Consider the following 17,138-nt stretch of genomic DNA (forward strand, 5'->3'; position numbering starts at 1 on the left):
CACACCTGTGATCCCAGCACTCTGGGAAGCCAAAGCAGAAGGAGTTTAAGACCAATCTGTTTTTTTTTTTTTTTTTGCAGTTTTTGGCCAGGGGTGAGTTTGAACCCACCACCTCTGGCATATGGGGCCAGCGCCCTACTCTGTTGAGCCACAGGTGCTGCCCTTCAAGACCAATCTGAGCGAGAGTGAGACCCCATCTCTATTAAAAATAGAAACACTAGCTGGACATTGTGGTGGGTGCCTATAGTCCCAGCTACTTGGGAGGCTGAGGAAAGAGGATGGCTTGAGCCCAGGAGTTTGAGGTTGCTGTGAACTATGACGCCATGGCACTCTAGCCAGGGTGACAGAGTGAGATTCTGTCTCAAAAAAACAAAAAAACAAAAAAACAAAGAAAGAATGGAGATCTAAAAGGCTTAGAAATGGTGGCGAATGCTCTAGGTTCCTCAGGACTGGACTTCAAGGTTCCCTAAACTTAGTTTAAAGCAAAATCCAGTACTCACCTTCCCCAAGCTCCATCTTCACCTGAGCCTGAGACCTCTGCTCCCAGCTTCCCGCCCACAAACGCATCTGCGTCCATCTCCACAGAGCCATGGAGAGACAACAGCAGCAAAGCCATCACTACTGAGACTGCAAGCAGGCAGAGGGGAGACATGACTGTTCTAGGAAGGTGGGGGCTTGTGAGGGCTGGGACAGGGGAGATGCTGGGAGGGAGGCCACAGCACGCGGATCAAATCCATAGAGGCAAGTGAGGCCCTTGGCACCTGAGTGGGAGGAAGTGTTTACAATGACTGCCAGGGTCCCATTCCTGTGACCAGGAGTACAGGGATTACAGAGGCAGAGCAGGATTGCACAGGAAAGGGTACCTGGCAACCCACTCAGCTTCAGAGGTAGAAGGCTGGCCTTGCAGCTGGCACCTTCTGATATTGTCACAAGTGGCAGAGAGAGTGCTCAGCAGTTAGCTGTTGATACTCTGCAGTGTTTAAAATATCCTGTGTCAGGTGGTGCCTATGGCTCAATGGGTAGGGTGCTGGCCCCATATACTGAGGGTGGTGGGTTCAAACCCGGCCCCGGCCAAATTGCAACAAAAAATAGTTGGGCGTTGTGGCGGGCGCCTGTAGTCCCAGCTACTCGGGAGACCGAGGCAAGAGAATCGCTTAAGCCCAGGAGTTGGAGGTTGCTGGGAGCTATGTGATGCCACAGCACTCTACCAAGGGTGATAAAGTAGGACACTGTCTCTAAAAAAATATATATATCCTGTATCTCTAATGTAGAGAGACAGCTTCCCTGTGACCTGTCTGCCCAGGAACGTACCAGCACCGCACCACCGTGTGCTCCAAGGACCCGTCCTGGACTCCGGCAGCCAGAGCATCGAGGGCAACTGATGACAGAAGCCAAGTACAGTCCATCAGAAACAACCCCTGACAAAGTTTTTTTGCACAAGGAATAAATTTGTGAGTTACATCCCCAGAAAGCACCACATTCAAGATTTCTAAGTGCCCCAGTACTACTGAGATCCTCAACCTTTACAATTAATCAGAATCACAGATCAACGTGCTGCCTCTGCACAGCACTGCCTGTCAAATCTGAAGCCAGAGTAGAAGGCAGGAGGCAGAGTCCAGGGGAGATGCAGAGGGAGGCCCTTCAACAGGTACTGCCCAGCAGCCAACTCACAAATCAGCATTCTCTGCAGCACATCCAGGGCAACCTGTTAAAATAGAACCTAAATTACCACCACTTGGTAGTTTTCAAACAGTCACATATTCACATTGTATAAGAGACTACTTGTTATTCTAAAGTAAAATAAGTTAGCTTTACAAAGAGGAAATTTTTTTAAATTTAAAAAAATTTTTTAAAATCTCCTCTTAGACCCAGAAGGTATGTCAATATTGAGAGAACAGGATAGAGTGAAAATGCAGAACTTTCTGGAATCATCCCTAGTACATGGCTGAGGCTATGAGCCAAAAGGCCAGGCAGGATGTGGGCTCAGCAGGAGGTAGGCTGGGCAGGACATGGGCTCTTTGGGAGCCCTTTGGGAGCATGAAGCATAGAGTGTTATTGATACTGTCTCAGCTATACTGGGGCAAGGTGAGCTCCCTCTCTCCCTCGACTAGAAAGCAAAGCCTGGATTATGGGCTGTGCTACTAAACACTGACACCTCAAGATCTCTGGAAGACCTGGGTAAGAAGATGCGCCTATAGTCCCAACCACTCGGGAGGCTGAGGCAGAAGAACCATGCAAGCCCAGGAGTCTGAGGTTGCTGTGAGCTGTGATGATGCCAGCACACTCTACCCAGGGCCACAGAGTGAGACTCTGTCTACAGAAAAAAAAAAAAAAAAAAAAAGATGCTGGCAGGGCCCGTAACTCAGTGGGTAGGGTGCTGGCCACATACACCAAGGCTGGTGGTTTTTAACCTGGTCCGGGACAGCTAAAAAAAAAAAAAAAAAACAACAATGACAACTGCAACAACAAAAATAGCCAGGTGTTGTGGCGGCACCTGTAGTCCCAGCTACTTGGGAGCCTGAGGCAAGAGAATTGCTTAAGCCCAAGAGTTTGAGGTTGCTGTGAGCTGTGGTACCACAGCACTCTACTGGGGGTCACATAGTGAAACTCTGTCTCAGAAAAAAAAAAAGAAGGCGGCGCCTGTGGCTCAGTGAGTAGGGCGCCAACCCCATATGCCGAGGGTGGCGGGTTCAAACCCAGCCCCGGCCAAACTGCAACCAAAAAATAGCCGGGCGTTGTGGCGGGCACCTGTAGTCCCAGCTGCTCGGGAGGCTGAGGCAAGAGAATCGCGTAAGCCCAAGAGTTAAGAGGTTGCTGTGAGCTGTGTGACACCATGGCACTCTACCCGAGGGCGGTACAGTGAGACTCTGTCTCTACAAAAAAAAAAAAAAAAGAAAAAAAATGCAATTGATTATTTCTCTTCCTCAATTCACTGACTTATGGAGTAATAAAACCCAGAGAGTGCGGGCGGCACCTGTGGCTCAAAGGAGTAGGGCACCGGCCCCATATGCCGGAGGTGACGGATTCAAACCCAGCTCCGGCCAAAAACTGCAAAAAAAAAAAAAAAAACAGAGATAACCTCATGATAACAGCAGAGTAGAGGCCCTTATAAAACAGGAGCTGCAGTATGGATTGCAGGCACTAACTGGTTCAGGCCACTGGTTCAAGCACTTCCAGAAGGGAACAAAAACTTGGGATATACTACAAAAAGAATCTACAAATTCAATGTAGTCACTATCAAAATATTAATATAATTTTTCCCAAAAATGGAAAAAACAATGCTGGGGCCAGGCATGGTGGCTCATACATATAATACCAGCACTTGGGAGGCTGAGGCGGTGGATTGCCTGAGCTCACAGGTTTGAGACCAGCCTGAGCTAGAGCAAAACCTCATCTCTAAAAATAGCCGGGCATTATGGCGGGCACCTGTAGTCCAGCTACTCGAGAGGCTGAGACAAGAGAATCGCTTGAGCCCAAGAGTTGGAGGTTGCTTTGAGATATGATGTCACGGCACTCTACTGAGCGTGAAAAAGTGAAAGTCTGTCTCAAAAAAAAAAAAAAAAAAAAAAAAACCTAAAAATTTTAACAGTACATCAAAAATAATCCCTAGGCTGGGCAAGGTGGCTCACGCCTGTGATCCCAGCACTCTAAGAGGCTTAGGTGGGTGGATCACTAGAGCTCATGAGTTCGAGACCAGCCTGAACAAGAGTGAGACCCCATCTCTACCAAAAATGAAAAACTGAGGATCACTTGAGCCCAAGATGTTGCTGTGAGCTATGAGCCCACGACACTCTACCAGGGGCAACAGCCTGACTCTGTCTCAAAAAAAGAAAAAAAAAACCCTAAGTATCTCTGGACAACAGATCGATTTCCAAGTCATATCCCAAGAAGGTACCACATCCATCATGACTTCTTAAGTGCCTCCAGTGCTACTGACATCTGTAAATCTGAAATATGGGACCAAAAAAAGAGCCCAAATAGCAAAAGCAATCCAGAGCAAAATGAATGAGGCTAGAGGTGTCACACCACCTGACGTCAAAATACACTACAGGCTGCAGTAACCCACAAAGTGCGGGACTGTTACAAAACAGACATGCAGGCTCGGCACCTGTGGCTCAAGCAGCTAAGGCGCCAGCCACATACACCTGAGCTGGCGGGTTCGAATCCAGGCCAGGTCCACCAAACAAAAATGATAGCTGCAACCAAAAAATAGCCAGGCGTTGTGGCGTGTGCCTGTAATCCCAGCTACTTGGGAGGCAGAGGCAGGAGAATCACTTGAGCCCAGGAGTTAGGAGTTGGAGGTTGCTGTGAGCTGTGATGCCACAGCACTCTACCCAGGGCGACAGCTTGAGGCTTTGTCTCAAAAAATAAATTAAAAAAAAAAAAAAAAAAAAAAAACAAGGGCGGTGCCTGTGGCTCAAGGAGTAGGGCGCCGGTCTCATATGCCTGAGGTGGCGGGTTCAAACGCAGCCCCGGCCAAAAAAAAAAAAAATAGACATGCAGCCACAGGGCATAACAGAGAACCCAGAAAGGATAAACCTCATATTTACGGCCACATTTTTTTTTTTTTTTTTTTGAGGCAATGTCTCACTCTGTCACCCAGGCAGAAGAGCAATGGCATGATCACAGCTCACTGTAGCCTCAAAACAAAATGCTCAAGAAGTCCTTTTGCCTCAGCCTCTCAAGTAGCTCTGACTACAGGGGCACCACCACATCAGGTTAATTTTTCTATTTTTTGTAGAGATAGGGGTCTCACCATGTGCTCAGGCTGGTCTCGAGCTCCTGGCCTCAAGTGATCCTCTAGCCTCAGCCTCCCAGAGAGCTGGGGTAACAAGCACCAGGCACCACACCCAGACTGACCTACTGATTTTCAACAAAGGGGCCAGGAATACTTGCTGGGAAAAGCAGTCTCTTCATAAATGATGCTGGGAAACTGATATCCATTGTTGAAAAGTGAAACTGGACTCTCTCCCTACCCATACACAGAGATCAAGTCCAGGTGGATTAAAGAATTAGTTTCTTGGGCAGCGCCTGTGGCTCAGTGAGTAGGGCGCCGGCCCCATATGCAGAGGGTGGCGGGTTCAAACCCAGCCCCGGCCAAACTGCAACAAAAATATAGCCGGGCGTTGTGGCAGGCGCCTGTAGTCCCAGCTGCTCGGGAGGCTGAGGCAAGAGAATCGCGTAAGCCCAAGAATTGGAGGTTGCTGTGAGCCGTGTGACGCCACAGCACTCTACCCGAGGGCGGTACAGCAAGACTCTGTCTCCAAAAAAAAAGAATTAGTTTCTTTTATACTTCCAGATATAACTAGAAGAAAACATAAAGGAAACACTTCTGGACATTAGTCTAGGGACAAAGACTTTATGGCTAACAACTTTTTTTTTTTAAGAGAGAGTCTTACCATGTCGCCCTCAGTAGAGTGCTGTGGCGTCACAGCTCACAGCAACCTCAAACTCTTGGGCTCAAGTCATTCTCCTGCCAAGCCTCCCAAGCAGCTGGGACCACAGGTGCCCGCCACAACTCCCAGGCCATTTTTTTTGTTGCAGTTGTCATCATTGTCCAGCAGGCCTAGGCCAGGCTTGAACCCTCCACCCTTGGTGCATGTGGCTGGCGCCACAACCACTGTGCTATGGGTGCTAAGCCATGGCTAACACTTTAAAAGCATAGGCAACAAAAATAAAAATAGACAAATGGGGCTACATCAAATCAAACACCTTCTGGAGGCAAGGCGCAGTGGCTCACGCCTGCAATCTCAGCACTCTGGGAGACAGAGGCAGGAGGATCCTTTGAGCTCAGGAGTTCAAGACCAGCCTGAGCAAGAGCAAGACCCTGTTTCTACTAAAGATAGAAAAACTAGCTGGGCATGGTGGTGGGCATCTATAGTCTCAGCACTCTGGGAGACTGAGGCGGGAAGATTGCTTGAGCCCAGGAGTTTGAGGTTGATGTGAGCTTTGATGATGCCACAGCATACTACCCAAAGTGACAGAGTGAGACCCTGTCTTAAAAAATAATGATAATTTGAGGACTAGGGCCCCGGCCCCATATACTGGAGGTGACGGGTTCAAACCCAGCCCCAGCCAAAAAATAAAATAATAATAAAAATGATGATGATAATATGGGCAGTTCCTATGGCTCAGTGGGTAGGGTGCTGGCCCCATATACTAAGGGTGGCGGGTTCAAACCTCGCCCTGGCCAAACTGCAACAAAAAAAAATAGCCAGGCATTGTGGCAGGCGCCTGTAGTCCCAACTATTCGGGAAGCTGAGGCAAGAGGATCGCCTAAGCCCTGGAGTTGGAGGTTACTGTGAGCTGTGTGACGCCACTGCACTCTACCGAGGGCAATAAAGTGAGACTCTGTCTCTACAAAAAAAAAAAAAAGAAAGAAAAAATAATGATGATAATAAAATAAATAAACAGCTTCTGGAAAGCAAAGGGAATAATCAACAGAGACACCTGTTGAACTGGAGAAAATATATGCAAAATTCATCTGACAAAAGAGTAATATCCAGACTATACAGGGAACTCAAGCAACTCAGGGGAAAAAAAAATCCAAATAATCCCCTTAAATTGTGGGCTAAAGGGCCAGATGTGGTGAGTAGTGATTCACACTTGTAATCCCAGCACTTTGGGAGGCCAAGGCAAGAGGCTCACTTCAGCCAGAGAAAGAGTGAGACCTTGTCTCAAAAAAAAAAAAAAAAAAAAAAGTGAGGCTGAGGCTCACTTGAGCTCATGAGTTCGAGACCAGCCTGAGCAAAAGTGACAATCCATCTCTACTAAAAATAGAAAACCTGAGGCAAGAGGATCACTTGAGCCCAAGAGTTGGAGGTTGCTGTGAGCTGTGACGCCACACACCATGGCACTCTACCCAGGGCAACAAAGTGAGATTCTATCTCAAAAAAAAAAAGTGAGCCAGGGGTATACACCGAAATATGCATATACCATATAAAATATATACATAAAAACTTTGGATGGGGATGGAGACGCCACTGTCTTGTGAAGCCCATCTCTACAAGGCCAATTTTCCAGCCACTTCACTTCACTTTCCCTCCTACCTGGGGCATCTTTTCTGGCTGCACAGTTCTTCTCAGATCTGAATCTTCCTGAAATCCTCTTAGAACAAACATTTTCACAAGATCTGAAAAACCACAAAACCCAAGTACTTACCCATATTGTGGTCTCCAAACAGCTGTGAACCACACTGACCACCCCTTGGGCAGGGGGAGAGGATGCATATGGCCTGGAGGGCTGACCCAATGGGGCACCTGCCAGGATGAGGCCAGCCCCAGGGAGCCTTGCACAGGCCCTATCCCTACCAACAACCACAGCCCTTCCTAAGACAGATTTTCCTTCTCGTCATTTTATCTGAAAGGAAATACTTATGATGCGTCAAGTTTAGAGTAAGGATTTTTTTCTCATAAACAAAGAGGAGGCTTCCAGGGATGTCTTGGGGACAATCCCTCCAGCCAGCCTCCAACACCAACAACAGAGGGGACCACACACCTCACACTCTGAGGCATAAAACGGGCTCACACCTTCTTCAAAGATTAATTAAAATTAACCTACCTGGGATTAGATTACAAGAGTTCAAGAATCATAAGTAGCTCATGTGACCAAGAAAGTTTTAGGGAAAAGGAACATGTCTTTCACAAAGTAAAACCACAAGCTAGGGTGGCGTCTGTGGCTCAGTGAGTAGGGCGCCGGCCCCATATACTGAGGGTGGTGGGTTTGAACTCAGCTCCAGCCAAACGGCAACAACAACAAAAAAATAGCTGGGTGTTGTGGCAAGTGCCTATCGTCCCAGCTACTTGGGAGGCTGAGGCAAGAGAATCGCCTAAGTCCAGGAGTTGGAGATTACTGTGAGCTGTGATGTGCCACAGCACTCTACTGAGGGCGACAAAATGAGACTCTGTCTCTAAAAAAAAATAATAATAATTAAATAAATAAAACCACAAGATCCCTGTAAGGAGCGTGGCACATCACATTTCTTCTTTATTGTCGCTGTAGTTTCTCAAGGGTACTGACAATGCAAAGCTCTCAAGAGCAGGCCCTTTACTAGTGAATAATGCCATTCCTTCATAAGTTAGAGTGGCCTCTAAGGGAAGAGCCTGCACAAACACACAGATGCCCGGGGCTGAGCTACTGGAATTTCCACACCACTCAGGTCAACGCAAAGTGACAATGACAAGTGAAGTGAAGTCATACCACACTCCCACATCTTCACAACAAAGGGTGTTCCCGCTGAACCCATGCTTGTCATGAACATACCGGAAAGCACGGTTCTGGCGATGTCGCTGTGCTCACAGGCCTCCATCTGCTCACACAGAAGACGCAGGTTCCTGAAGAGCCAGGCTCCCAGAGAGTCCACGTTGGGGTGGCTGGAGATACAGACCACAGCTCAGCGTGCCCTGTGGTCCCAGCCCCAGCAGCCCTCTCTGACACAGCCTCCCTGGAAACCTGAGCTGCTGAAGCTGTGCTCCAGCCTCTGAGCCTTTCCACCCTGGGCAAGGGCACCTACTTGGTTGCTACTAACATAAAAAGTAATTATTATCAGCAGGGCACAGCAGCTCATGTCTGTAATCCCAGCACTCTGGGAGGCCAAGGTAGGAGGATCCCTTTGAGCTTAGGAGTTTGAGACCTGCCTGATCAGGAGCGAGACCTTGTCTCTAAAACTAGCTGGCATTGTAGTGGGCACCTGTAGTCCCAGCTACTGGGAGGCAGGAAGATCACTTGAGCCCAAGAGTTTAAGGTTGCTGTGAGCTATGACATCACGACACTCTACCCGGGCAACAAGAGTGAGACAAAGAAAAGAAAAAACAAAAATCACTTTCAAGTAGTTCACTTACTTGGCACTTACTATTCTTGGGGGAAAAGAAGGTTCAGTGACAGGAAAATGTTCAGTGACAAATATGACTAATAGCAGCAGGGTTGTCTCCAGGCACTGCCAAACATCAGGCACTAACCTGCCAGCCCTGCAGCTCCCTGGAGCATGACGGCTTATTGGCCATTTGTTTCTTTGCAGAAATACCTATTAAAACTTTTGTCCAGGCTCAGTGCCTGTAGCACAGTGGTTACAACGCCAGCCACATGTACAGAGGCTAGCGGGTTTGAGCCCAGCCAGGCCTGCTAAACAATGACAACTGCAACAAGAAAATACCCGGACGCTGTGGTGGGCACCTGTAGTCCCAGCTACTTGGGAGGCTGAGGTAAAAGAATCAGCACTCTACCCAGGGCAACATAGTGAAACTGTCTCAAAAAAAAAATTAAAAAACCTCCATTATTGGATTGTTCTTGTTTGTACTGTTGAGTTGTAAAAGTTCTTTATCTAAATACAACTCTCTTATACATGATTTGTAAATAATTCCTCTCATTCTATGGGTTTTCTTTCCTTCAGTGTCTTTTTTTTTTTTGAGACAGTGTCTCATTATGTCGCCCTCGGTAGAGTACCATTGCGTCACAGCTCACAGCAACCTCAAACTCTTGGGCTTAAGGGATTCTCTTGCCTCAGCCTCCCAAGTATAGCTGGGACTATGGGCACCCACCACTACACATGGCTACTTTTGTTTTTTTTTTGGTTACAGTTGTCACTGTTGTTCAGCAGACCTCAGCTGGGCTCAAATCCTCCAGCCTCGGTGTACATGGCCAGCACCCTAATCACTGAGCTACGGGTGCCAAGCCATCTTTCACCGTCTTATACATGTCCTTTGACATACAAGTTTGATTTTTTTGTTTTTTGGGGGAGACAGGGTCTTACTCTATTGCCCAGACTAGAGAGCCATGGCCTCAACCTCACTCACTGCAACCAGAGAGCCCTAGGTTCAAACATCCTCCTGCCTCAGCCTTTCCAGTAGCTGGGACTATAGGCATCCACCATAGCACTCGGTTGTTTTTTCTATTCTTTTTTTTTTTTTTTTGAGACAGAGTCTCAAGCTGTCACTCTGGGTAGAGTGCCGTGGCGTCACAGATCACAGCAACCTCAAATTCTTGGACTTAAGCGATTCTCTTGCCTCAGCCTCCCAAGTAGCTGGGACTACAGGCGCCCGCCACAACGCCCAGCTATCTTTGATTGCAGTTGTCATTGTTGTTTAGCTGGCCCAGGCCGGGTTCGAACCTGCCAGCCTGAGTGTATGTGGCTGGCGCCATAACTACTGTGCTACAGGTGCCGAGCCAGTTTTTCTATTCTTTTAGTAAGGGTAATTTCACCCTTCCTGATGCTGGTCTCAAACTCCCAGAGTGTTAGGATCACAGGCACGAGCTACCCCCTCACCGGGCCAACATACAAGTTCTAAATTTTGATGAAGCCCAAATGATCTACATCTTGAACTCTTTAACCATTAAGTATGATGTTAGCTGTGGGCTTTTTAGCGATCTCTTTTCAAGCTGAAGAAATTCCTTCTACCCCTACTTTGCTGAGTGTCATCAACACAATGTTGGATTTTGTCAATTGGACTTTCTGCATTTATTGAGATAATCACTCATGCCCTTTATCCATTCATATAACACACTGATACATAAATTAATCTTTTTTTTTTTTTTTTTTGTAGAGACAGAGTCTCACTTTATGGCCCTCGGTAAAGTGCCATGGCATCACAGCTCACAGCAACCTCCGACTCCTGGGCTTAAGCGATTCTCTTGCCTCAACCTCCCGAGTAGCTGGGACTACAGGCGCCCGCTGCAACGCCTGGCTATTTTTTGGTTGCAGTTCAGCTGGGGCCGGGTGTGAACCGCCACCCTCGGTATATGGGGCCTGGCACCTTACCGATTGAGCCACAGGCGCCGCCCCTAATCTTTTTTTTTTTGTTTTTTTAGAGACAGTCTCACTTTCTCGCCCTCAGTAGAGTGCCATGGCGTCACAGCTCACAGCAACCTCCAACTCAGGGCCTTTGGCGATTCTCTTGCCTTAGCCTCCCGAGTAGCTGAGACTACAGCCGCCTGCCACAAAGCCTGGCTATTTTTTTGTTGTAGTTGTCATTGTTGTTTTAGCTAGCCCAGGCCAGGTTCAAATTCACCAGCTCCAATGTATGTGGCTGGCACCCTAACCACTGAGTTATGGTGTCAAGCCTAAATTAATCTTTAGATGTTAAAGCAGCCATGTATTTTTGGGAAAAGTTTCATTTTGTCATGAGGTGTGTGTGTATCCTTTTTCTGTATTTTTGGATTCAGTTTGCTAATATTTTGTAATCTACATTCATTAGAGATAGTGATCTGTAGTTCTCTGTTGCTGTCATTGTCTGGCTTTAATACCTGGAATAAGTTGGGAAGTGTTCTATGCTTTGTTTTCTGGAAGAACTTATGAAGGAATGGCATTATTCACTAGTAAGGTCATCTGAGGCTGGGATTTTCTATATGGCAAGATTCTAAGTAGTAATTTTAGATTTTCATTCTAAGTCAATTTCTGCCATATGCACCTTTCCAGAAATTTGCCCATTTACCAGTTCTCTAATTTGCTAAGTTATCCATGGTATTCTCTTACAACATGTGTAAATTCTATGAGGTCAGCAGTGACGTTCTTCTCTCATTCCCGATGTTGATCATTTGTGTCTTTTTTTTTCTTGTTAATATTACTAAAGGTTTACCAGTTTTATTAATCCTTACAAAGTGTCAATTTTTTTTTCACTCATTTTCTTTACTGTTTTTATCTATTCCAATTCACTAACTTCTCCTCTAGTCCTTATTGTTTCTTTCCTTCAGTTTGCTTTGGATTTTCTTTGTTCTTCTTTCTCTAGTTTTCAAAAGTCAAAGCTTAAGGGGTGGCGCCTATGGCTCAAAGGAGTGGGGCACCGGCCCCATATGCCAGAGGTGGTGGGTTCAAACCCAGCCCTGGCCAAAAACTGCATAAATAATTAATTAATAAAGAAAAAGGTCAAAGCTTAAGTTATTGATTTGAGATCATTCTTTTTTCAAATACAGCCTTTTACAGTTATAAATTTCCCTTTAAGCATTTCTTCAGCTGTATCCTATAAATTTTGATATAATGTTTCTTCTCAAATTGTCTCAACATATTTTCTAATTTCCCTTGCGACTTCTCTGATCCAATGGTTACATAGCATTGTGTTGATTTCCAAATATCATCAGTTTTCTGGATCAGCACCTGTAGCCCAGTGGTTACTGCGCTGGCCACATACACTGGAGCTGGCGAGTTCGAGCCCAGATTAGGACTGCTAAACAACAATAACAACTACAACAAAAAATAGCTGGGCAGTGTGCGAGTGCCTGTAGTCCCAGCTACCTGGTAGGCTGAGGCAAGAGAATCATGCCCCACTCCTCCATTTTTATAGGTTTAAGACTTTTATAAAGTTCCTTTTCTGACTCCTAGTGAGATTTCAGGAAGGAATGAAAGCAGTTTACGCTGCATGTATTCTGTCAACTTTATTCACATGGATGTTCCCTTTTCTTTCAGTTTTGAAAGATATTATCAGGGCGGCACCTATGGCTCAGAGGAGTAGGGCGCCGGCCCCATATACCGGAGGTGGCGGGTTCAAACCCGGCCCCAGCCAAAAAAATATAAGATAAACGATATTATCAAAAGATACACCATATACAAAGAAAACATGCAAAAGGACCTCAGTGACAACAAATGTTTTCTTTAAATAATAAAGCAATAGTTCTCCAGGTGATTTTTGATTTGAAAGGTAATTCATTAGACCAGACCGTACAAGCATGTGCTGAAATTGCACAGAACCATCACTAGGATGCTACCTTTCCACCAGCTCTTGCAGGCTCACGACATTTTGTACATGTAGACACCACACAGCTTCAAGCAACAAAGAATCCTGAAGAAAATAACAGTATTATGAGTCCACTGTACATGCATTTTCTTTTTTTTGTTTTTTTTTTTGTAGAGACAGAGTCTCACTTTATGGCCCTCAGTAGAGTGCCGTGGCGTCACACAGCTCACAGCAACCTCCAACTCCCGGGCTTAAGCAATTCTCTTGCCTCAGCCTCCCGAGTAGCTGGGACTACAGGCGCCCGCCACAACGCCCGGCTACATGCATTTTCTTATAACATGTTCACCCTAGGTTCTTAATTATCATTCCAATAGAAAATTAAACTGGAGTAGCACGCAGTCTAAAAAACACACATGATTTCCAGACTCTCTACAACCAGCACTTGCTTTCTTCACACAGGCCTGACCTCCCCCGCCATATCCCCAGGCCCTAAGGGACCAACACCAATCCTCTCTCCAAACTGTGGCCAGCACAATACTTAAAACACAAATCAAGGCGGTGCCTGTGGCTCAAGGAGTAGGGCGCCAGCCCCATATGCCATGGGTAGCGGGTTCAAGCCCGGCCCTGGCCAAAACTGCAAAAAAAAAAAAAAGAAAACACAAATCAGACCCCCCAATCTCTTCTTCAGAGGCCTTGCTGGCTTGTCACAGCTTCCAAGACAAAAGTCAAACTCTTCCATGGAGCCCATGGCCCTCCTGGTCCTGGCCTGTTTCTTTCCCACCTGGAAACCCTCAGCACTCTACTGAGGATCTGATCTTCATGGCCTGCCCAGTCCTCCCCTTCTCATCCACTAGCACCCACTCTTCCCCACATGTGGGGCAGGAAGCCTCTCGTGATACCCACTCTGATACGCATGTCCACCTTCTTCTGTGCAGACTTGTGAACACCTGTCACTGCCATTCACCCATGATGCAAGTAACAAGTGAGGAACTGTGACACTCCCAACAAGTCACACGACCTCTATAATGTACACTGGATAAAAGAATGGGGGCGGGGGGAGTATTATGGATGAATGAGCTCTTGGTTTCCTCTTTCCTCTTTGTAAAACTTTGCTAATGCTGGTTTAGTACCAAGTGCTTACTTTGAGTTCTTTCAATTCTTCAAAAGTCTGTAAGTACACAAAGTTCAAAATACTTCAAAAATGAGAAGGGTGGCGGCGCCCATAGCTCAGTGGGTAGGATGCCCGCCACATACACCTAGGCTGGTGGGTTTTAACCCAGCCTGGGCCTGCAACAAAAAAAATAATTGGGTGTTGTGGTAGGCACCTATAGTCCCAGCTACTTGGGAGGCTGAGGCAAGACAATGGGGCGGCGTCTGTGGATTAGTGAGTAGAGTGCTGGCCTCACATACCAAGGGTGGCGGGTTTGAACCCAGCCTCAGCCAAACTGCAACAACAAAAAAAAAAATAGCCGGGCATTGTGGTGGTGCCTATAGTCCCAGCTACTCGGGAGGCTGAGGCAAGAGAATCGCCTACACCTAAGAGCTGGAGGTTGCTGTGACCTGTGACGCCACAGCACTCTACCCAGAGTGACAAAGTGAGACTCTGTGTCTAAAATAAAAAAAAAAGAGAGAATCGCTTAAGCCCAAGAGTTGGAGGTTGCTGTGAGCTGTGATGCCATGGCACTCTACCCACAGCAACAGCTTGAAACTATCTCAAAAAAATAAAAATAAAAAATAAATAAAAATGAGCAGGTTGGGGTGGCACCTGTGGCTCAAGGAATAGGGCGCTGGCCCCATATACAGAGGCGGCAGGTTCATACCTGGCCCCTGCCAAAAAAAAAAAACCCTGCAAATAAATAAATAAAAATGAGCAGGTAATGGCTCAGCGCCCATAGCACAGTGGTTACAGCACCAGCCACATGCACCAAGGCTGGCAGGTTCAAGGCCTGCCAGGGCCTGCTAAACAACAATGACAACCGCAACAAGAAAATAGCTGGGTATTGTGGTAGGAGCCTGTACTCCCAGCTACTTGGGAGGCTGAGGCAAGAGAATCACTTAAACCCAAGAGTTTGAGGTTGCTGTGAGCTGTGACGCCACAGCACTCTACTGAGGGCGAGATACTAAGACTCTGTCTCCAAAAAAAAAAAAAAAAAGCAGGTAAGAAAAACTTTTTAGTTACATGTTTATAGTTTACTATACTGTGGGTAAGCAGTGTAGAGAATGCATGGAGACTAATGGTAGTCTCCCCCACATACCCACAGAGGCTGTGCTGACCCCTTTTCCTTTCATTGTCACTGACGAGATGCTCAGGGGAATTTCTAAAAGATCCTGCCAGCCCCATCCGTATCAACAAAACATCACTGGAAAAAACTCAAGGGGTAGTTATAATCTTAAATTTACCTGCACTTTCCATAATTCTTGACAGAAGACAGCACAGGAGAACATACTGTGTGCCAGTAAATGCTTAGCAACCTCTAACAAGGAAGACAGTTTCTTCTGGAAAAAGAGATTAAATCTTTTTAGAAATAGGCAAATTACCTGAAATGATTTTAAGAAATATCCTATCTTCCCGACCAGCTTAAATGTAATAATCTGCTTTCCTCATTTCACTGTGGTCTTACCCGCTGCTCCGAGGTCAGCAATACAGAGGGCCTGGGCTCAGCCACAGCTGCACAGACCTGCTCCAGGCTGGAGGCAGCCACCCTAGCCGCCAGGACTCCCACCGGAAACCCCAGCCTTGAGGCTTGATCCTGCAGAACAGAGCCTTACAAACAAAACAAAACCATAGCTTTCTTTATTTTTTTTTTTAAGAGACAGGGTCTCGCTATGTTGCCCAGGATGGAGTACAGTTGCTATTCACAAGTGCGATCCCACTACTGATCAGCATGGAGTTTTGACTGCTCCGTTTCTGACCTGGGCCGGTTCACCCCTCCTTAGGCAATCTGATGGCCCCCCTGCTCCCAGGAGGTCACCATATTGATGCCGAACTTAGTGCAGACACCCGATCAGCATAGCACACTACAACCCAGAACTCCTGGACTCAAGCGATCCTCCTGTCTCAGCCTCCCGAGTTGCTGGGATTACAGGTGCACACCAACACGTCTGCCCACAGCTTTCTCTTAAAACAAAATTAAAAGTACCTCAACAAATCCCCAACAATAAAAATAAATAAATAAAAGCAGAAGACTTGCAGTTACAAATGCCTGCTTTTACCTATAATCCTAGCACTCTGGGAGGCCAAAGAGAGTGGATTGCTTGAGTTCATAAATTCGAGATCAGCCTGAACAAAAGTCAGAACTGCCTCTACTAAAACAGAAAAACTGAGGCAAGAGGATAGCTTGAGCCCAGGAGTTGGAGGTTGATGTGAGCTGTGACACCACAGCACTCTACCCAGGATGACAAAGGGAGACTCTATCTCAACAAAAAAGAAAAAAAAAAAAAGAAAATGCCTTAAGCTGCAGCATCACAGAAAACTGTCTGTTAAAGAAAAAAACAGGCTGACCCAGCAGCTCAGACCTGTGTTCCCAGAACTCTGGGAAGCCAAAGTGGGAGGATCACTTGAGCTTAGGAGGTTGAGACCAGCCTGAGCAATAATAGGACCCTGTCTCTACTAAAAATAGAAAAACTAGCTGGGCATCATGGATCTGTAGTCTCAGCACTCTGGGAGGCTGAGGCAGGAGGAATGCTTGAGCCCAGGAGGTTGAGGTTGCTGTGAACTGTGAACTATGAACTATGAACTATAAACTGTGAACTGTGAACTATGATAATGCCACAGCACTCTACCCAAGGCAACAGAGTGAGACTCTGTCTAAATTAATTAAAAAATGAAAAAAAGATGTAAAGGGAAAAACATGAGATAAAAATTAAGATAAATGGCCAGGCACAGGGGCTCACGCCTGTAATCCTAGAACTCTGGAAAGCCGAGGAGGGTGGATTGCTTGAGCTCAGGAGTTCGAGACCAGCCTGAGCAAAAGTGAAACCCTGTTTCTACTAAAAATAGAAAAACTGAGGCAAGATGGGGCAGCGCCTGTGGCTCAGTGAGTAGGTTGACGGTCCCGTATACCGAGGGTGGCAGGTTTGAACCCAGCCCCAGACAAACTGCAATAAAAAACAGCGGACATTGTGGCAGGCACCTGCAGTTCCAGCTACTCGGGAGGCTGAGGCAAGAGAATCGCCTAAGCTCAAGAGCTGGAGGTTGCTATGAGCTGTGACGCCATGGTACCTTACCAAGGGCGATAAAATGAGACTCTGTCCCTAAAAAAAAAAAGAAAGAAAGAAAGAAAAACTGAGGCAAGAGGATCACTTAAGCCCAAATTGGAGGTTGCTGTGAGCTATGACACACAGCATTCTACACAGGGCAACAACTTAAGACTCTGTCTCAAAAAAAAAGGTAAAAAAGGAATATACTCACCATCTTTAAACTTCTTTCCAAAATAATTTAACAATCTTTAAAATTTTTCATGGTACACTGGTTGA

General features: G+C 46.4%; 1 protein-coding gene across 5 annotated transcripts in view; it reads right to left on the reverse strand.

The window, feature by feature from the left end:
* The window catches only part of FANCA (FA complementation group A), a 71,370-nt gene that overhangs the window by 50,375 nt on the left and 3,857 nt on the right, over positions 1-17,138 (reverse strand). For all 5 annotated transcript variants that reach the window (XR_008373264.1, XR_008373266.1, XM_053555771.1 and 2 more), the window contains exons 4-10: positions 15,284-15,426; positions 15,063-15,158; positions 12,694-12,767; positions 8,263-8,372; positions 7,050-7,132; positions 1,672-1,705; positions 1,312-1,378 (exon numbers count right to left, since the gene is read on the reverse strand). Coding sequence is in view for 3 of the 5 variants with exons in the window: in XM_053555771.1 (XP_053411746.1) it covers positions 1,312-1,378; positions 1,672-1,705; positions 7,050-7,132; positions 8,263-8,372; positions 12,694-12,767; positions 15,063-15,158; positions 15,284-15,426 (607 nt within the window). In the remaining 2 variants the exon portion in view is untranslated. The remainder of the gene's footprint in view (positions 1-1,311; positions 1,379-1,671; positions 1,706-7,049; positions 7,133-8,262; positions 8,373-12,693; positions 12,768-15,062; positions 15,159-15,283; positions 15,427-17,138) is intronic.

The sequence above is a fragment of the Nycticebus coucang genome, chromosome 2 (genome assembly GCF_027406575.1).
Source record: "Nycticebus coucang isolate mNycCou1 chromosome 2, mNycCou1.pri, whole genome shotgun sequence".
Lineage (NCBI taxonomy): Eukaryota > Metazoa > Chordata > Mammalia > Primates > Lorisidae > Nycticebus > Nycticebus coucang.